Source organism: Phasianus colchicus, chromosome 2, assembly GCF_987193195.1.
Source record: "Phasianus colchicus chromosome 2, bPhaCol1.hap1.1, whole genome shotgun sequence".
Lineage (NCBI taxonomy): Eukaryota > Metazoa > Chordata > Aves > Galliformes > Phasianidae > Phasianus > Phasianus colchicus.
In genome coordinates this window covers 66,781,789-66,803,597 of record NC_143437.1, presented here as the reverse complement: position 1 = coordinate 66,803,597, position 21,809 = coordinate 66,781,789, and the positions used below count along the sequence as shown (strand labels likewise).

General features: G+C 46.2%; 1 protein-coding gene across 3 annotated transcripts in view; it reads right to left on the bottom strand.

Moving 5' to 3' along the window:
- SESN1 (sestrin 1) overlaps positions 1–21,809 on the bottom strand; it is a 73,345-nt gene that overhangs the window by 8,732 nt on the left and 42,804 nt on the right. Inside the window, exon 1 of one of the 3 annotated variants that reach the window (XM_031610828.2) lies at positions 4,060–4,212. The exons of the other annotated variants lie outside the window; for them this stretch is intronic. Within the exon in view, the coding sequence (XP_031466688.1) occupies positions 4,060–4,092 (33 nt within the window). The 5' untranslated portion in view covers positions 4,093–4,212. Of the gene's footprint in view, positions 1–4,059; positions 4,213–21,809 lie in introns of those variants that run through there. 3 annotated transcript variants of the gene reach the window in all.

Sequence of the window (21,809 nt, the reverse complement as noted above, 5' to 3'; positions counted from 1 at the left end):
TCAGATCGCTTTTTCCCCAACCTCAAAGAGGTCCTAAACTGCCAAAAGTACCCAATCTGTGTTTCCATCAGCTTTCTTTTTGTGATAGGTGGCTGCTAGCAGAGGAAGGGGCTGCTCCCTGTATGCTGCCGTGGCCCCATCCTCCTCCAGCTGGGGCTGGACCCACGTGTGTCACTGGGGCACTTTGGGCACAGCAGAGCACCCACAGCTCTTCCAGACTTTGTGCAAACAGAGCCTGCCACTTCCAGCTTCAAACTTTTTGCTACGTTTTCCTCACGTAGATAAAGGCTGTTAGAAACAAGCAATCCCAGTCTCACTCACTGTTGCATTTTTTCTCTCTTTAGCTGAGGTTTCTATTTGCACGAGCAGAGATGTTATTAATCAGTTACTGTCCCCTGAACTTTCCCCTAAGATTAAAAACCAGCTTCCAAAAGCTCACAAACATCAGTGCACATCCATGTCAGAGTTGCCAAAGCCCATTGGACTGCAGTGTCCCCCAGCCAGGTGCCCTCATTTCTCCAGTCCCACTGGCATAAATGGAGACCACAAACAGCTCTGTGACCTCTTCACCTTTCCATGGGACTGCGAGGCCTGCGAGGTAGTTTTCCTCCTCAGGGTCCTGACATTAACAAACTGCTTTTGCTAAGCTGCTGGCAAGGCCACTTGTCACTGTGGAATGGCATTTAGAACGTCCTCTCTGCAGAACTCTAGTACAGCTCCTTCTCCCAGCTGCTATGGTACCAGCAAATCAGGGATATCTCACATGCGGACGTGAAGGAGACATCTGTGCACACGTTGCCATTGAGCAGGTGGGCTGCAGCATCTGCCAGCTTCAGCACTCCAAGAGGAATAGCTTGAAGTTTGATTCCTGACAACTGCATTTTGCTCTTCTTCTGTCCCAGACAAGAGGCCAAACTACAGCGATTATGCTGCATGCGACAGCTCCATCAGGAAGGTTGAAGTGAAAGTCCCCTCCCAAAACCCCCACAGGATGACACTGTGCTTTCTGGGGGTGCTGAGGAAGTCATCTTGCTTTCCCTCTGGTCCATAGATCCTGGCACCAGCTCAGCTCTCAGGAAGCACGGATCCACACCTCCATTCTGGAAGGGATGTGGCAAAGGATACGTGAATGCTGCACGTTCACTGCCTTAGTTTCCAACCAGCAAAATGGGGGTGAAAAATCTTTCTTCCTGAGTCTGAGAGCAGAACTATACCTCTTGATACAGGGCACTTTGCTGCCATAGCCATAGTGTGTACAAGATCTGGCCCATTAGAAGTCTTCTGAAAACAGTCATTCGTAGAATCATAGAATGGCCTGGGTTGAAAAGTACCACAATGATCACCTATTTTCAACCCCCCTGCTATGTGCAGGGTCGCCAACCACCAGACCAGGCTGCCCAGAGCCACATCCAGCCTGGCCTTGAATGCACCAGGGATGGGGCATCCACAATATCTCTGGGCAACCTCTTCCTACAGCAGACCTTTTAGAAACCATTTTCCACTACTTTTACCCCCAGAATCACCATTTATCCATGTTCTTCCCACACGTGCAAAACACCAGGCACCTCCAAGTGCTCTGAGCATCTCCATACGATAGCAAGAACACAGCAGTAACTCTCAGAGGCGCTCCTAGAGGCTCTCCCCTTAGTTATACTCCATTCCCATACTTCACAGCTGCTCCTCCAAACATGTTCAGCCCAAGGAGCACCATTCCCAGCCCCCCCTTCCCAGGCACACTGTGGCCAAGGCAGGGTGCAGCACCCAAATCTTCCCATGAAGATGCAACCCCAAAAGCACCCAACCAAGCGAAGCTGAGCAAACAACCACTATTTATTCTGCTTATTACAGAAGCGTAAGTGACTTTGATGTGGTTCCGGGCCATCTGGTTGCACACCAAAGTGACACCTCTGGAGGGAAGTGAGACTTTGGCTGTAAAAATGCTGTGAGGCCAGAGGAGACCACCTGAGAAATCAGAGAAAAGCCATCCCTGGTAGCTCAGGTGATGCAGTTCACGTCTCCATATTGCCACTGTTTGTATTTTCATAGGAACTATGTATGCTGGATGCCTGACGTTTCTGGATCTCCAGGTCCATCATCACTGCCATACCTGTGTATCTCACCTATTTTATTTGTGCAACATTTCTGTGAGATAAGGCATGTGAATGATCTCCTTTTCAGAAAACAAAAGAAGAGAAACAGAAAGGCGAGGTGTCTAAGTGAGGCTGCTACAAGGAGCCCAATGGCTCGAGCTGAGCTCTCTTGAGCTGCAGGCTGACTCTCTAACCAGCAGACTGTGCCTGCTCAGAGACTTCTCAGCCAGATGTGTGTTCTATGCAAATTCACACCAAGACACAGCACTTCTGAGGGGAGATGGAGAAGTAATGAGACAAGTCTGCAAACTGCACCATGCTTCCCTCTTACCATTCTCTCTCACTTATCTGGCTCACTTCTTACATCCAACTCTGCAGCACCAGAAATCTGCGCAGTGTGCACACTTGTGCTCAGAAGACAACTTATCCAGGGGCATCCCCTTTACTTATGCCTTTTCTGTATCTGTAAGACTGTGAATTGAGCCCATTTTCAGGGAAATTTTTGAAGCACCTTGTCAGGAACAGCACTGCTAACAAATTTAAGGAAAATCAAAGTCCTGAGATGGAGAACTGAATGGCAAATACTTAAAAGATGTATTTAATACCTGAAGAACAACATGCCTCAGCGCTGTTGGTAACAGAATATCATCAGCTTTGGTTCCGAACCTCTCCAAAAGAGGTGTCAATTTTGAACAGATACCTGATGTCAGAGATTCCACCCCAAAACACAGAAGCGGGGATGCTGGGCTCCTGAAATGGGCACAGCTGCTGCTCCACAGCCAAGCCTAAAACACTATCTCAGCTCCCACCCTCTCCCCATCTACGGGCTCCCAGCAGTTGAGGCCCTTCCTTCTGTCACAAAACCTCTCCCAAAACCCGACTACTTGGTTGGAGGGGTGTGACGATGGCCACTGAAGCGCAAATTTTCAGTGCTAACCAGGACACACAGTGTTCAGGTTGCCCTGGACTAACACAGCGAGTCACCCCGCCCTCCTCACATACAGTCAGCAGCAGTATCCGACGCTGCACCTCCCTGACACCTCCAAGGAGCAGGGAATCATCTCCAAGGCTCAGGAAGCCGGCACTGCCCTTCAGAGAGAAGGCAGCACTCAGCAGCCCTCGCTGCCCCCTCGACGAGGCGCCACAGCCGTGCTGTGCCGTGGAGCTGGAGTTTCCCTCACCTCTAAGGATGAGCTGCTGTTTCGATCTCCCTTTATGTTTACCATGTCCGGGCTGACGGGAGCTCAGCTTTTAAGCCGCACTTTCGGTTGTGCGATGGCAGCCCCGGGGGGCTCCCTCCCTTAGCAGACGGGTGGCTTTGGGAAATAAACAGATCCGGAAAGAAAGAGCATGGATTAAAGACTGTAACTTCTTTCTAACAGAGAAGAAAATATTCCTTAACACCTACACCATTTCTAAAGACGGGGCTAGACAGAACCGCTGGTCTGTCCCATTCTGTTCGTTCACCTACACCCGAAGCATCCGCGGCACCACATCCGCGGGGCACAGCACAGCCGCTACGACGGCACAAAGCGGGGCAGCCGCCCGCCCCGGCAGCAGACATGCCCGCACATGCACGGACACGGCCCCAGAGACGGCGGCACCGACCCTCCGGCCCGGCGCCGGTGCTGGAAGGGCAGACTCGGAAGGAAGGTCCGCCACCTCCCCGCCGGAGCAGCGATTAAGCCGGCGCTGCGTGCGGGACGCAGAAGGAAGCAAGTTTCACCGAGGCCGAAGCCGAGCAGCCGGCGCTCCGAGGCGCGGTCTGCACGAGGCAGCGCCGGCAGCAGTTGGAGCATTCAGAGCACGGTAGAATAAAAGCCGCGATGTACGGAAACGAAGGATTTCCCAAGCCGGACTGAAGGAACATTTATTCCTCCCCCGAAATAACGCTGTCGCCCAGCGCGGTTACGCCTGCAACGAGCTCATCTCGAGAAACCCGAGGCCACGTCCCCTCCCCACTCCGTACCTGCTGCTGGGGGCCCGGCCTGCCCACCCTCATGCCGGCTCCTCGGGCCGGGCCTCACCGCGCTCCGCACAGCCCCGCTCAGCTCTGCCGCACCGGCCGCCGCCGCCGCCGGGCCGCCCTCCTGGCCGGGCGGGGCAACACCGCCCCGCCCCGCCCCGCCCCGCGTGCCTCCTCAAAGTCCCCGACGCACTGCAGGCAGCGTTTGGGCTGCTCGTCTTTTCTTAGACCACCGCAGCTCTTCCCTCGTTCAGCAGAGGATCCCCCTCCCTGCTCTCGCGCACCGACACCGCGACGCCTTTTAAAGGGCGAAGGTGCAGGAGGCCCAGCTTTGCAGGTAGCTGTGTGACTAAGCACGCTGCTGCACGGATCTGGCCCGGCGCCCGATCCCGAGATCACGGCAGCGCTGGGCAAACAGACGTTTTGCAATGCCGTCAGCAAAACACTCGGCCTTTGTTTGCAGCGTTCCGTGCCTCTGGTCGACCCCCGACGCTGCCGGCTCCTTCCTAGCAGGTCTGGGGCTCCGTGACACCCGTTCACACAGAGGGTGGTGACGCACTGGAACAGGTTGCCCAAGGAGGTTGTGGATGCCCCATCCCTGGAGGCATTCAAGGCCAGGCTGGATGTGGCTCTGGGCAGCCTGGTCTGGTGGTTGGTGACCCTGCACGTAGCAGGGGGTTGAAACCAGATGATCATTGTGGTCCTTTTCAACCCAGACCATTCTATGATTAGTCCAGAAGTGATGATGAGTCTCTGAATCAGACCCCAAGATTTTTGAATCTCTCAAAGCAGTCTATGATTTAGAGGCAAATTCTGCCGAACCGTTTTCCATCACATACTTGGAATTAAAATAAAATGATGGACCGGTTTGGAGGGTACCCCTAAAGGTACACATCTAGAGGAGAAAGGTTTCTGCCTGCGATTGGCATTGCCACAGAGCCAATCCAGAGCCTTCGCAAGCTGTGGTGTAGCAGCAAAGCAGGGAAGTTCCACAACTCTGAACTTTACACTTCTGTTAAGTCTAAAATTGAACACCAAAAAGCTTCACAAGTGGCCGCAGGTGTACAGATCTTGCAGCCAAATGCAGAAAACACTGCAGATGGTACTGAAAGCACCAATGTGGCTCAAAGCACTGATTCTGCACAGTTCTAGTGTTAAATCTGCTCTAGGGAGGCCTCATTGCAGCCTTCCAGTACTTGAAAGGAGCTTACAAACAGGAGGGGGACTGACTTTTTACCCAGGTACACAGTGATAGGACAAGGGGGAATGGATTTAAACTGAAAGAGGGGTGATTTGGGTTATATGTTAGGAAGAAATTCCTCACTCAGAAGGTGGTGAGGTGCTGGCACAGCTGCCCAGAGAAGCTGTGGTGCCCCATCCCTGGAGGTACTCAAGGCCAGGTTGGATGGGGCCCTGAGCAGCTGAGCTGGGGGGTGGAAGCTGGATGATCTTTGAGGTCCCATCCAACCAAAGCCATTTTGTGATTCTTTCCTTCCCAAATACCACCACCTCTCTGGGCTGCAGATTTACTCTGCAGAGCAAAGGGCTTCTGAAGGCTTTGCTGTTATGCTAAATTACCTGGAGGTGTACAAGTGTCAAAGCTCCATGCCCAGGGACTCGGCAGTACACTGCTCAGTTTTTCCAGAAGTGAAGTGTGCTTTATAGCTACTTGCATTTTATAAACTGCTCAGCAGAAGCATGGAAAAAGAAGAATGTGATACTGGCAAGGAAGGTTCCGTTTGGTGAGCTAATAAAACAAATGGATGAAGAGCATGGTTTTAATTCCCATTGGCTACTTTCTCACTCCTGGCCAAAACATAACAGAGACACGCAGAATGGGCTCCTCCTGCTACACAGACAGAGGGCTGGCTTGGGCTCAGGAAAGCTGTTGAAAAACAAAGTCATTACCTGAAAAGTTGAAATGCAAGAAGATGCCTGGCCCTAAGAAACCTTCCTGGATGTTAGATGAAGTGTTATGCCCTTCAGTGAGTTTGTTAACATCCTTGGAAGAACAAAATAAAGTAGAAATACAAAGGGCAGCACTCAGCTGTCTGAAGTGCTTTTCTGTTTCCCCACAGTAGCTGACTGCCCTGCCTGGACATTCGTGAGGAAACCTGTTCACACACAAAGAGACTTGACAGTTGCAGATGTTTCTCTACCATCATCCCAGGGACATTTTCTCACACCAAACAGCCATCTCTAAAGCAGAAAGTTCTACCATGTTCTTTGCTTTCTGCATCAGGATAGATGAAGGCAGGGACATGTCAGAACAAGCATGCACAAAGGGGAAGAGGAAGTCGTGCAGCTGCCACAAACATATAGGAGTGTTCTTAAAAGCTCACCCATAGAGCCTGGGTCCACAAGCTCTGCTCAGGCCCAGTATGTCCCTGCAGCAAGATCTCAGCACCCTTCTCTGCTGCTGGTGCTTTGTCCTCACAGCGCTTGCATGTCTGTTCCAAATTGCAACTCTCCCAGATGAAGGAATGCACAGAACCGAGCCACGTGCTGATCTGCAAATCGCTACGCAGCTGTACACTGAGAGGGCTTCCATTTCAAGGCTACCCTGCATGACCTGGGCAGTGTTAGGAAGCATATGGCTGGGCACTGGCACAAGGCTTGCTTGGGGATTGACAGCTGCAGCAACCCGTGCAGCTGGGGACATGGGGACAGACCTATGGACAGTTTGCATAACTTGAGCTCATGAGACATTCCTCAGTACATCTGATCATGTATCAATGCAAGTATACAGAGATCCAGTAAAATGCTCGTAAAGGAAAAAAAAAAAAAAATTTTTTTAACGTGAAAATACAGATCATAGAATGGCCTGGGTTGAAAAGGACCACAATGATCATCTAGTTTCAACCCCTTGCTGTGTGCACGGTTGCCAACCACCAGTCCAGGCTGCCCAGAGCCACATCCAGCCTGGCCTTGAATGCCTCCAGGGATGGGGCATCCACAATATCCTTGGACAACCTGTTCCACTAATACCAAGTTTCCTTTGAAAGAAAGCCTATATGATAGATACACTTATGAAGTCACCTCAAGCAAACAACACCTAAAGCAGGAAAACTTCCATAAAACTTCCATAAAAGTTACTTGTGTAAAAGGATGGCGTTCAGCATCTGTGCTCGCTAGGTTAAGTCATCAGAAATGCAGCCTTTCCTTATTGCCACAGCAAAAGAAATGCAGGAGTGAAGCTAAAAGGAGACGAGTCAGTTAAATGTGAGAAGCCTGATCCTGCATACGTGTCTTTACTTACCCTCTGTCACTTGGGAGTGGTGCCATTTCAGCCTAACAGTGACTTTTGGAGTAAAGTTCAGCACAAACAGATGACTGAAGAACTGGCAAGTCAGCATCTTACATTCTTTCCATACAAAAGCTATCCAAGCAGGAGCAATTAAATGCCTGTTGCTGCAATGCCCCAGATATCACATCCGTATCTCTGAGGATGATCAGGTGATTCTTCCCCCCAAAGACTTATAAATAAAAACAGGTGATTCCCTTGTATTCTGAGATATTTGATTTAGTGCACAGAATCACAGAATGGCCAGGGTTGGAAGGGACCTCAAGGATCATGAATCTCCAACCCCCCTGCCACATGCAGGGCCACCAATGTCCCCATTTAATGCTAGACCAGGCTGCCCAGGGCCACATCCAATCTGGCCTTGAACACCTCCAGGGTGTTCTTAGAACTGCATTTCTCTCTATTGCATTTTTTTCACAAGGCAGTGCTCGCTTTGGCAAGATGCTGTGAGTTCAGCAGCACGGATCTAAACGCCAGCATTCGAGGCTGAGTGCCCTTGAGCCCTGTGCTCTCTGGAGGCTGCGGATGGTGCTGTGCCACACACACAGCTGTGCCTGCTGAAGGATCAATGCTCCACGTGAGGACTCTTCCCCTAAGAGCTCCTGCTGGGAACAGGACGCGGTGTTGCATTCAGTCCATGCAAGCCATCCAAGATTTATTAGCGGAGATTTGGTTCCGTTTGTTTCTGATTTATTACTCTTATTTCTACAGTTGTTTCAGCTCAGTCTGACTAATGGAGGTTAGGCACTACTAACCACAAAAAACATCCTGGGGGACAGTGAATGCTAGCAGAGCAGCAGGAATAAAAGCATGGGGGCAACAATCTCTTCAGCCATAAGAGCCGGAGCAGCCCCACCTAAGTTGGCACCTCGATGAGCTCACCAGGTGCTTCAACTGTGACTAACAGTCCCACACCAGCAGCTCTGAACCTTTCCTGGTGGATTCCTCTCATTCCTACCTGTCCACAGCCACTGCCTTTTTCATAACAAACTTCTCTTCATCTCCTCTATCCCTTTGTTATTTACTTATTTCTAAAATAGCAAAAATGTTTCTCATGATAACAACAGGGGTGGTGCAGCAATTAAACCATTAATTACAGCGATGAAAGAATTTAAATTAAATAGAAGAATATCTCATTCCATCAACGGGTCAAGAAAAAATTACCAGAATTTCAAAGCATTCCTTTTTATATAATCTTAACAATCTGATCTGTCAGTCTTCAAAAAGTGTACTCTATTATTAGGATCAGTACATAACTCTAAGGAGGAGGGTAAACCGTATTTGATAGATATACTTAAGTCTAAATTCTTGCTCTGTGTGTCAAAAGGAACCAGCTCTGAAGAATGGCACCGCACCTGACACTCTTACAGCAGGGACAAAAACAAGTTGTTTAGGAGGAAAAAGGGCTGAAAATGGGCCACATTGTGAGGTAAGTACAGAGCCACACATAGAAGCGTTCCATCTCTGCAAGGCTGGCTATGACTAAAACTGTTACAATATTAAGAGATGATATTGTCTCTTCTTGTAACCATATGCCTCCTTGAAATGCATTTTTTTTCTGTGTATAGCTCTTATTTACATGCTGCTTACTACTTACAAGGCAACATCTTCAGTTCTGGAGGACAAATTACATGCTACTAATCAAAGGGTTTTGAGTAATTACAAATGAGGCAATTCCTAGCCCACTTCAGGCCCCCAAAGATGCAGCCTCTTTTCTCTCAGAGCTGGAAGAGGCTGTAAGGCTCAGTCAGTTGTAATGTCTGAGCTGCTCTCACATCTGTGTTACTTCAACTCGCCAGGTTCCAGCAACTCCAGTGGCTTTATCTGTTCTCTGAACTATTTGGTTGGTCACTTAGGACTCTTATACCAGTCATTCTTCTAGCTTGTTCTGACTTTGCTTAATATTGCTACAGCTCTCATCTCTAAACCACGTTGTTTTTTTCCTCCCCCTCAAACTCCATTCAAATTTAACCTCCCCTTCTGCAGTTATTAGGTAGCAGAAGTATGAGATTTAATTTAGGGAGCTACAAGAAGTAGAGATCTTGAGATTATTCACACTTTGGCAAAGACAAAAACAGATTTATCGTTTCTAAGACTACTCCAAATAGGCAGATTAAAGCTTAATAGATTGAAAGAATGCCTGACTATATTATTCTTTCCCTTTTTTTGTGAATGTACACAGCTCCTCTGATGCCAATAAATAGTAACTGAGCCACAGGAGTTATTTGTCTGGCTTGCTGTGAATGTTCCATGTCAGAAATGTGGGTTCTTCTACTGTTGTTCTGAGAGGGCTTGTGCATTACAAAGGAATACTCTGGTTAACATCCCACCCCTCAGACACGTCTTTCCCAAATGAAAAGTCTGTGTTAACTGGTTTCAGAACTGACCTTCATAACTCACTGATAATTTCTGATCTTCCAGTGGATGGAGACTGCAAGGAGAAGCGATCAGTTGTCCAGCAGATTGCCATTCTCTGGGAAATGGAGTATCTGCAGGCTGCCAACCACCCTGCATTCTCTCTCAGGAGTAAATAAACATTGAGATTTAAACACCCCACACACACACTTTACCTAAGTATAAGAGTGTATTTGGAGTTCATAAAATTTTCCTTTTCTTAAATGAAATGTGTAGCTGTCCAGCACTGGTTTAGTCTACAGATGTCTCTGGCCCCAGACTGCCAGGCCAGACAACAGAAACACCCATGGCTCTTCACACACTTGGGGCTGGGATTCATTTTGCTCTTTCTCAGGCACTTTCTTCCTGAGATGAAGAATGTAAGGAGACAAATACCCTTTCTCAGTTGAGTGAAAATTCACCTTTGGGAACTGTCTGTCTCCAAGTCCTTATAATTGATTCAATTAAGAGCAAGGAGATAATGCAATACCTTATTTGCTACGCTATTTGGAATGCTGTCAGACTGTTCTTCACCACTGTTTGTGTGAAGATGCTGCTGGAACGCCTGTCCTACATGGATGGAAGTTGCCTTATCGCTCTGGGCAATCTATTGCAAACAAAACTTTTCACACAATGCAAATGTGCCCCTTCAAAGCAAAAGGAGGCCAGCTGAATCATCTCTATGAATTTGTTTCCTATTTCTTTAGAACTGCATCTGACTCCCAAAATAGCCTCAAAAGAAAATGGAAAAGAAAACAGGGAAACCCAGCTTACTAATAGCTTCTCACAGGAATCAAACACAGTGGCAAGCACTGGGGAAAAAACCAACAAACTTTAGGAGTACTGGAGCGTTAACCTGGCTTATTGGAATTCAGTGTGACCAAAGAAACCCAGAGCTGCAAGGTTGTGAAGTTACAGTGAGCATGCAGGAGACACTGTGTCAGTGTCCTATGAAGAAGTTGCTGCAAAAACCTGCAGCACGTACAGGTATACAACCCAGAAGTTGTTCTCACTGGTTATCATCATTGCCCTTGTTGGGGCACAGGTGTGGATCCAGAAAATTGCGTGGAACTCTGAAATGAGGCTCATACCTGACTGCTTTGATGTTAAAGTACAACAAACAAAGAGCTTACTTCTGCAGAGCCTTCACAAAAGAACAAGCAGAACAGCAGCTGGAAAATGCTTTGCTACAGTTACAGAACTGAGTTAACCCTTAAACTCACATATATCCACAGTACAGCCAAAACCTAAGTGATTTTCCTTTTTTAAATAAATTCGGTGTTTTTCCTAAGAAAATAAAAATGACAAGAACAGAATGCAGTGAAAGAATGTCATATCACCTAACACACTTCGAGATCCTCAGCAATTTTTCTGGAGTTTGATTGTTAAAATAAGATAAAGTCAAATGAAACAGTACAAAACAAATATGGGAAGTACTCCTAGAGATTCAGGGACCCTTAAATCAGTAAGAGCAATTTGGGGAACTGTTTTGTGGCTTTCAGACACTTTGCACTTTCAGGCATGTGTCTTAACACACCTCAGAGCAGCAGACAGGAAAACAAAAATCAGTTATTTTGTTTTCAGTTTCCCCATCTAGCTGTGAGCGAAATAATACGTGGTATTTATCTAAGTTTGTGAGCTTGGGAAAGCCATCAGACCTTTATTAGGAAAAAAATCCACATGCCTGTAAAGCTGTATTCTCCTAAGCATCTTCTGACCTGTCTTGATGTTGTAAGGTTCTAAGTTCTTCGAGACTGATTGATTCTATCTCTATATTTAATATACAGAGCAAAGTACAGTAATACTATGGGATTTATCAACTCCTTTAGAACATTATCTTGTCAAAAAAGCACAAAATTATGTAACATAATCCTAGAAGACTATCCCAGATCATTTATCTAATTACAGCAGTTAAAAAAAACCACATCATCCTCCACCCATGATTGTTCCAGGTCCCTGTGGGCCCAGCAGGGAGCTGCCCCCTAAGGACCATCCCTGCCCTGCTCCCAGCAGAAGTGGAAGTTCTGAGGAACCCCAGGGTGGGCACAGAGGGCTTCCAAACACTGCTGATGAGTGCTTTGTTATAGTGCCTCTGCTTGGCACAGCAATGCTTCAATATCTTTGTAGATCCTGGAGTTCTGTGGAGCTTGGAGCTTGCCAAGGGTGCCCAAGACAACCCAGCCTGTCACCGAGCTGCATGCAGAACCACTTCCTTGCTCTCCTACACACGCTGCCACCTCAGTCCTCTTCTGCTGGCCACAGAGAACTACAGAATCACAAAGTATCCCGAGTTGAAAGGGACTCGCAAGGATCCTTAAGTCTAACTGCCAGCTTTCACATAGGACCGCTCAAAAATGAACCCACATTTCCAAACCATTCTCCAGATGCTCCTTGAACTCCGGCACTCAGGGCCGGGCCCACTGCCTTGTGCATCCCGTTCCATGCCCACTGCCCTCTGGTGCAGACCCTGTCCCTAACTGCTCCTCCCCTGACAGCTCCATGCCGTTCCCTCGGGCCCTGTCGCTGCCACACAGAGAAGAGCTCAGCGCTGCCCCTCCGCTCCCTGTGAGGAGCTGCAGCCGCCGTGAGGGCTCCTCTCAGCTCCTCTGCTCTGGGCTGAGCAAACCCAGGGACCTCAGCCGCTCCCCACACACCTTGCCTTGCAGACCCTTCACCATCATCACAGCCCTCCTCTAATAGCTTTATGTCCCTCTTACACCGTGGCACCCAACCCACACCCAGCACTGGAGATGAGGCCGCACAGCACAGAGCAGAGCAGGACAAGCCCTCCCCTCACCCAGTGGCAGTGCTGGGCCGGGTGCCCCCAGGGTACAGTTGGCTGCGGAGGCACACCAATGCTTCATGTTCTATTTGCCATCAGCCAGAACCCTCAGAAACAATGGCTTTGGGTCCCTGCAAGACAGTCCTAAAATCACGGCAAGGTACTTGCAGCTGAGCTGCTTGGGATCTCAGCAAAGCCAGACTTTAATGGGTTTGCAGTGCTCCCTGCGATGATGACATTTAAACAGTGGAGCTGCTAGTTCCTTCACTTACCTTTTCCAATACATATTTACTACTGGAACTAAGTCAAAACAGTCTTGAAACCCATTCTTATACTTTTTGTTCAAACACAGTGAAGTGTCTTTGTGGTTGTTTTTTAGTTTAGGGTTTGTTTTTTTTTTTAATTAATTAACCATATATTGGAACTTAGCTATAAAACCAGTGTTTGTTAACAATCATCATTTTAAAATAACCATGTGCTATAGTGTGAGAGGAAAGGCCAGCTACCACCCTTGGACCACCCTGGCTAGTTACTGTAGAGCATTTTAAACAATATAGCTCACAAGTCGTAAAGGCCAGCACTGTACGTGTAGCCCCTCAGACTCAAGTGTGCTCCACCCACACCAAGTGCATACAGCAGGCATACCACAGAAGACACAACACTCTTAGGATCTGATAGCAGAATCAACATTTTTGCAATCAAACTATCATTAGAGCATTATAGCATTTTCAACTGTCAGAGGAATTACGGCACAGTACAAGTAAATAAATACAAATGCCCACATACAATACTAAGCACACACAAATTATACTAAGAGTATTAAAATGAGGATGGTGTCCTTTAAGATGGGCTCTGGTGCTTATAGCTGACATTTGAGCTTATAAATCTGTTATACAGAATACGAACACCTCCTCAAGTTGTCAGTGAAGCTACAAATCTATGCCTGCCCTGTTTCTCCCCAGAGTGACATCTGCCAGTATGTAACAACTCAGCAGGGCTTCCAAGGCAGCAAGACAACACAGCAAATGAAAACTTGGCCAGGCCTGGACCAAGCTTGCACTGCCAATGAAGATACAGCCTTGTTCACTGAAGTCTATACACTAAACTACTAGCAAAAAATCTGGTTTGTTTGCTGACATGCCTGTATTACTAACAACAGCAGAGAAGATTTCTCATGATTGGGGTGTATTTATCATCTTGCTGAGAATGTCTCCTCGTGGGATAGACTACCACAAAAATCATTAACTTCTTTATTCCAGAAAAAGAGCTGTCCCTAAGTATTTGCATTTACTCATATAAATGTATTTCCTCTTTTAGAAGATAAACTTTATAAGAGTTACAAATTTGACTTTAAAAATGCAGACATACTATCGCACTCTTCTGAAGGGGGAATGGCCGAGCCTAACCCAGATTAGGACAGCAGCTACCAAAGGCTAGAGACTGACTCCTAGAGCTGTAGCTAATAGGGAATTGCTTGGCCAAGTTAGTTAGAATTAGAATTGTGAGGGATCACTGCATCATGGTTAAAACAAGACTGACCTGAGTCCAAGAGAAATCACTTGGGTGGGCTTAGACGTGGGGCTCCCAGAGAAACCAGAGTCAGGGGCCTGCACTGAAATTCAAACTGGCAATGACTGACAGGTCAAGCATCAGGCTTGGGATAAAGCGAGAACTCCTGAGGATAGATAAAAACCTGGCTTAGATTTCAGCTTGAGCTTGTATGAAGTCATTTTGCAAAGGCAAAGTGTTTGAATGCCTGCAGCCAGCAGGTGAGGTTCAGAGCTTGTCCCACCAGGAACCGCAAAGGTAGGTTCAGCTGTGACAAATGAGAGAGTCCCTAAGGCACAGTTCTGGCCAGGACAGTTAACATTAAAGAGCAACAACTTCTTGTTAGCAGCCACGCACCCATCTGATTGTCATGCCATGATTTCTGACCAGCAGTGAACTAGGTCTGAGTTGAACTGGTGATGTGACATGTTTAAAAAATACAACTATTGTGTGTGATGTTACTGAATGTTGTTTCCAAGAGGCTGATTCTCTGCTCTGTAAGAATAAATATATAAAGACCCACATCTCCTGAATTCATATTGCAATCTATATTCTATAGATCTGTATTCTTGCTTTTCTTTCACATGCAAGGGCCATGTTTTCTACAGTAAATTCCTTCTCAGGGCTATGGAAACCTAATGCAGCATTACGCACCCAGGCAGGCATTTTCTTAATGGTTGTCTTGCATTAATTCTTTTCTTGAAATACAATCAAGGCAGTACTGGGAGGGAATGTTATATACCAGGGCCACTTGAGACTTCAGGTTGTTTCTGGCAGTACACTGCCCCGGTTCAAGGAAAGGACTCATACAAGCTATGAAAATTCATTGTCTGACCACACTTGAGCTGACCTGAGCAGGAAAGAAAGATATCCCCTACATAAACTTGTGTAGCAAATATATTAGGAGTGATGGACTTTGCCGTGTTCCATGTATACCAATTCGACAGTCTCCACATCTGTGAGCCTTTCTTAAAAGTAGCTGCTCTAAGTGACAGAAGGAAGAAGAAACAAGCCAGGAGCAAGCTGCTTCCTAAGAAGAGACTCAATATAAAGTCACTGGATAGAGGCATTGTGTTTCTGGATGGGGATGGAGGCACAACCCAGGCAGCCAAAAATACACGATGTAGATCAACAATCTCTGGGAATACAGAAGCCACAAGAAGTAACTCCATTGCCTGCAGAACCCACCTGGCTCACTGGGCACAGCCTGTCTGTCCTGGTATCATAGGTACAGTAAGTCTGTGTGTGACACAGAATCACAGAACAACTCAAGTTGGAAGGCATTCACGAGTCCAGCTCCTGGCTCCACACAGGACCACCCAAAACACAGACCATATGTCTGAGAGGTTTGTCCAGACCACTGTCCTGGGCACCCTGTTCCAATCACACCCTGGTGAAGAAACTTTTCCCAACACTCAACCTGACTTTCCCCTGTCACAGCTTCATGTTTTCCCTTAGGTTCTGTCAGTCACCAGAGAGAGGAGATCAGTGCTGTTCCTTTGTGAGGAAGCCATAGGCCTGGGTGTATGCACACAGCAGTCATTTCAGAGCCTTGCTAATGAACTACCAGAAGCCACAAGTGATCACATTCCTTTTTCTCTGGTCTATACAATCCTCCAGGAGGGGAGGAGAAAGCAGAGGCAGAAGGGACAGGAATGTATGTGGGTTATGTCAGTGCTATTTATGGGGTCCTAAGACCAGACCAACTTTCTGCAAGGGCACTTGCAAGTGAAAAAAACAACACAACTGTCTGCTCTGCCTTATAACAAGACAGAGGCTCACATAAAACAAAACATACATTTAGATTTTTGGCTCAATGTTCTTGCCTCTGAATTGTTGCTGTATATATCAACAAATGATCCTTTGTTTTAAGAAAGCCTTACTGGCCACAAGTTTCCCAAGAGAGGAACACTACAATCCTCAAGCACAGACAAGCCTGCCTGGCAATAAGCAACATGTATGGCATAGATGGCAGGAGTCCAAGTCTGACTACAGGAGGATCGCAAGATTCCTCTCTAAGAGAGGGCGAGTTGAGAAGGCATCTGGGTATAGGAATGACAGAAAGGTACAGGCTCCAGTCGTCCTACAGCCCTGCTATTCCACTGCTCCGCAAGCCAGCTTTTTGACATTTATGCAGCTCTTAAAAAAGAACAGCCACAAACAAGTCACTATGCAAAACTTTTAGAAAAAAGTATGCCAGTAAAGAACAGCGCATGCAAAGGCATTCAAGCCAGTCTTCGAGCAATCACCTTCATGCTGTGAGTTACCGACCCACAGTTCTCAGCTAAGAACAGCTGCAGACAAGCCTCAGCACCTAGGGCATGGGCAGGACCACAGCCCATTGAAAAGTCAGGGATATTATCAAGAGTGCAGGAGAAACAGAAGTCTGAAGTTGGCAAGCAAATGCCTCCTGTCCTCCTTTTTCATGTTTTCTTTGTCAAATAGTGCAGTATCACTAGATGTTTATTTGCATTTACTGTTCTATTTTGATCTCCATCAAATTTGGAATTACAGCTGCAGTGTACTTTCCCCATATGTATAATACAAGCCTCTTTTACTAAAAACACAGTTTTCCTCTTCTCCTCACAAAAACATGAGGCTCTGCTATTCCACGGCTCTACTGTGAACTTGCTGATCACACCAACCTTTACCCTGTGTTGTTGTTCCCAGTTGTCTCATGGGGCAAAGGGAGTGGGCAGCTGCTCACGGAGTTTGTAGCCAACAGTGTGTTGTGAAAGGATCATGGAGTCAACAAAACAGATTTGAAGATTTAAGTGAGCTGCCAGGAGAAACAGAGCATATTTTCAGTCTGGTAACAATGTCCAGTGTTACACGAGTGCATGCGTACATTACCCTGGAAAGCATTCAGATTGTGCGGTGCAAAAACACTTCACCTCTGTGGCTTGGTGCTTATCAGGAGCAGTTCACACCAAGCAGAGCAAGCCATCTTAGCTGCCCTTACCCCAGCCTGAACGGTTATTGAATAGTGTTACAGTGGGTGTGGAAAGGCCCAGAAGGAGTGCTTCCAAGGTTTTCGGTTAATTTCTGTGTGACGCTTCTTCTAGGAATTAGCACATCTGTTCTGTGCTTTGAAATTATTTTGCCTTTGCTCAGTATTGCTGAAAAGTGCCTAGGACAGCCAAACACGGAGAGTGGGCTGAGAAGAGTACTGAGTGAAAGACATTTCAGCAAGGCTCCAGGTTTGTGGCCTATTTTATGCAATCAAAAGTTATACCTGCTTAAATATATATCAAATGTAGATAATGGAACGCTTTATGTTTAGATGATATTGACCTATGCACATATCCCTTAATGCATATGTACTGGGAGGGCTTGCACACAAAGTTCTTCCTTGGTTCAGCAAATGTGGTCACAAGATTCAGAACAGAAAAGACAGTTCATGAAGTAAACACCTAAGAGGGATGAAAACCTCCAGAGAACAGCTGGGCTTTAGGTTCAGATCAGTGCACACTACCACAGTTCAGTCACAAGCTGACTTCCCTCTCAGCTCTCTCCTCCCTACCTCATCCCCTCCTTTGCTTTCACCTTTCCCTCCACCACTTCTCTATTGCTGCAAGCACCAGGGGCTACCTGGTAGTGCCACACTAAGAACAGAGGTTCTCCTCTCTGCAAAGCACAGCTGAGTTTCAGTGAGCATGGAAATGTGAAGCAATGCTTGGTCAACCAAAACCAGTCAATACTAGCAGAAATCAGGATAACATTTTTCTGATGTTTTATGGTCTCAATCTCTCTTGCCCTTACTGTCTACTAAACGAGGACAGCTCAGCGTCCATGACACAAGAACTAGAGCTGTAAAAGGAGATGAAGTGATATACTAGAGCTTCAATTTTGCTCGTTGGAGCAAAGCAGACCCCCAGTACCCTTCTAAATTTCACCTTGTTTCTTGGTATAAGAGGCTGGTGTCTGCTGCGCCACAACTTGCTGCTATTGCTGCGAGGTCTCTTGCACTACAAAAACAGGTTGTTATTTTGTTGGTGTCTCATTATCAGAAGTCCTCAGAAAGTGAGAATGTCTGAGTTGCCCCAGAAAACACAAAGTCTGGCAGAATTTCCCTGGCTTTGAGCACGTTATTATGAATCTGAAACTGGCATGAGGTCACTAAGTTTGCAGACTGAGTTTCAGCCAGCATCACACCACAACTTCCTTTTGCCTCTGAAGGGTAAGCTTAAAAACTCTCCCTGTGCATTCTGTACATTTCAAAGAAGAAATCAGGCTGCACTTCTTGCCAGCGCCTGGCAGCTGGATCTGCTGGTCAGTGAGGGCAAAAGGCAGATTATGAAACTGAAGGATGGGGAAGAGTAAGAAAGAGCATCTTGTGCTAAGGAATCCTCAGGAAAAGCATTCCTTTACCTGTCTGACTTAAGGACAGCCCACTCCCTTAGTACAGGGACTGTAAGTTCTCACCAGAATAGAAGCTGCATGAGTAGTTGTGTCCTGTATCAGCAACTGATGGAAACTAAGCATCTCAGACTGGAAGCAGTTTGGGGGGATGAAGTTTGTTATGTGATTGTTCAACAGAGCAACTTCACTCAAGTTTCAGATAATGAAAGTTTTAAGATAGGGGGCAGGGACCTCACAAAAAGCAAGCTGTTATTTGTGTGACCAAACTGCAACTCAATCCTTCCCAGTGGCCTGAGAGCTTTGCTGTGTAAACTCTGCCAATAGATGCAATTCTTAGAACTGAGCTATCAAGTTTTGTTAGGAAGCAGAGCTGCTAGCAAACAGAAAAGCACAAATTCAACATGAAAAAAAGTGGCAGCCTATCTATTACTTGCACTGTGGCTACTGTATTTGTTTTTTTCTCTTTGGGCAAACACTCACCCAAGGTGGAACAATTCCAGCTAGTTACATCATGGATTCATGCAGCACCGGCAACACAAAAATACAAAACAAAAAAAAAAGGCCACAATCTAACACTACAGGCCAGCAATAAATGATGTAGCTGTACCCACTAACACCATTTAACATCAACAGTTAAGTCCCCAAAGACTTTAAAGACTTTTGATAGGCAAGAAGCAGTGGGCAGCTGGCAACACCAAGGGATCTAATGAATACAGAAACATTCACGAGCAATTTGAAAACTGTCTGCTTGGGTATATCTTAGTTATTAAAAATTGTTCATTTATAAACAGTGTTGATGGAATTTAAAAAGCCTTTGTAAGAAGGACTAAAAACCAACCAAAGCCTGCGCAGATAAAGACGAAAGAAACAGTGCCCTCAAACTCTGTATGTGTATTAACTTTACCTGTGATTCATTTTCCTGGCACACAGTGGGGATAAGACAAGCTACCCCATGTATAGCTGCTGAGGTGGGCTCCAAGTTAGGCCTATTTAATGCCTGTGTGATGCTTTGAGCTATACTGTCCCCTCCCTTTCCCCCTTTACAGCTACTTACTCAAAAATTATCATTTAGCATTCTCATCAGGAACAGATACCAAAAAGAGGCATAAATTGCAAGAGCTGTCTAGGCATGCCACGAAACTTGGTGTTTTCCCTCCTTTATGTAACAGATGATCTTGCTGTTCTCTGCCAGATTTCTATAACTGTGCACCCTCAACAGAACTAGTTTAAATATTGACACTGGGGGAGGCAAGTGGGGATTTCTGGGAGGAGGAGCAGTGGGTAGGAGAGAAGCAGGCTTTAATGTTTTTTTTCTCTTGTCTCAGAAGTGTCCCATATTGTTCTGCTTTAGACAGAAGTTGTTACAGCTTTCAATTTCTGCATCACCACTTAGAATTAAGAAGATGGGAACATACAACCAGTTCTTTTCTTTCTTTAATCCCTCCACTATTCTTTCTCATCTTTGCTCCAAACTCCAGCCTGTTCTGGTAACTGAAGTTGCCTATTTCTGATGTGCCTTTTGTAAGACAGCCAAAGCTAAGGAGCATTCAAGGTGAGAAGGTACAATACCACCTCTTGTCTTGCTTTCCATAGCCTGTAACACAGCGTAGCATTTCATTTGCTTCCTTTGGTCTCATCCAGGGTACAATAAGACCTTTATGAAAGAGCCTTGCAAAAATCTGGGCCATTGATTTGAACGCAGACTGTTTAGCCATGACACAGAGCACCAAGAAGCACTGCTCAGTAAGTAGGCCCTGCAAGCAGCATCCCATTTCAGGGGAGTGGTGCAAGTCAGCAAAGCCAAGCTTCTGGGACCCAGGGTTATCCCTGTGCAGCCCTTCCCTGCACTGATCTGCCTGTCAGAGCTAGTGCAGGTGTGCCCAAGACAGCACCACAAAACATGCTGTAAACATATTCTGATGGCTTATCTGTGATGATTATCATCTGATGCTTTTTTTTTTTTTCTTCCAAAAGGATCACACAAATAATTACATAAATATAACCACAATATTGCTTATGGAAGAATACAGTATTCCACTGGGAAGTGGAGTCATATTTAAGAAACAAACAAGTTGTGGATATTTGTGAGTACATTGCTTCCATGCAAATCTAGGCGGAAATGAAGAACATCAGTGTACAGCAGCCCTAGGGAGATTCAAATGGCTAATCAGCTTACCTACTGCATTTCGTAAACCACAGAAAACACTGAGATTCTGATGGAGATGTACTTCCCTAACTTTGATGACCGCAGAGCTAATCTTTTAAATACAGTTTTACTGTAAGTCAGCACACCCCTGCTTCCACTAGTCTGCTGGAGCGTGAAACTGTTGTGTTAGCAGGAACTTCTCTCACCTCCCATATCTTCATGTAGGTGAGAAAGAAAAAGCTCTTGTCTAATACTGTTGGGTGCCTCCTTCAACAGATTTCATCACACAACTGTTATCTAGTTACTGTGTACCCGTGGCATTCATGTGTGTTAATCAGTTGCATTTTACAAGTACAGGTTCATATCCTGCAGAGTAACACTGGTGTGGTCATTCAAAACATGTTTGTGACTATTCATTTTGCAGCAACATGTTCAAAGTCCAGCTCTTACTCTGGAGGACAGACTCAGGCAATCTACCTTCAAGGAGATGAAAATAAATGCAGCAAAACCAATCCCTCCATAGTGATATCTGTCACTCTTTTTTTAAGAGTTCCTGCTGCTGAAAAAAGAAGGATTTACTGATACTTAGTTCTGTTTGGCTGCAGAGTCAGCGTAGGTCAGGTAGCCACATCTCTCTGTTTCTTAGTGCCCGCACCTGTTTATATGGCAGCAAAAAGAATGGGATTGCCATTCTATAAGGCAATCTTAAACACTGACCTGCATTTGAATGCACTCAGGCAGCTGCCTCATTGAAACTCCTTATAACTATTAGTCACAAGCCCTCTGCCTCAGTGCACGTAGTTAGAGGGCTATGAGCTAAAAAAGTGCAGTTTGGCTTTGTCACTGTAACCTCATGATGTTGTGTGGGCTTTTCTGAACAGTCTGATCTTCATGCAGGAGAGCTGCTAATAGCAGGGCATGTACTCATCGCACAGCACAGAAGTGATCTCACCTAGGCAGCTTGAGTAAACACAGCACAGACATAAATATGACAAGCTTTTGACAGTACTTAAGGTTATTCTATGAAGAATATTTACTGTGTTGCCCAGAAACACACAAACAGGGCTTATGGGAGCTCTCTTTCTTTTCCTCTCAGCCCACAACAGAATTTTCCATAATCAAAATTTACGGAAAGAACAAGAATTCTGTCAAATAAAGGTTTTGCTATTGTGGTAGATTACCATCCCATACTCTGAAGAATAACTTTTCTAAACAGC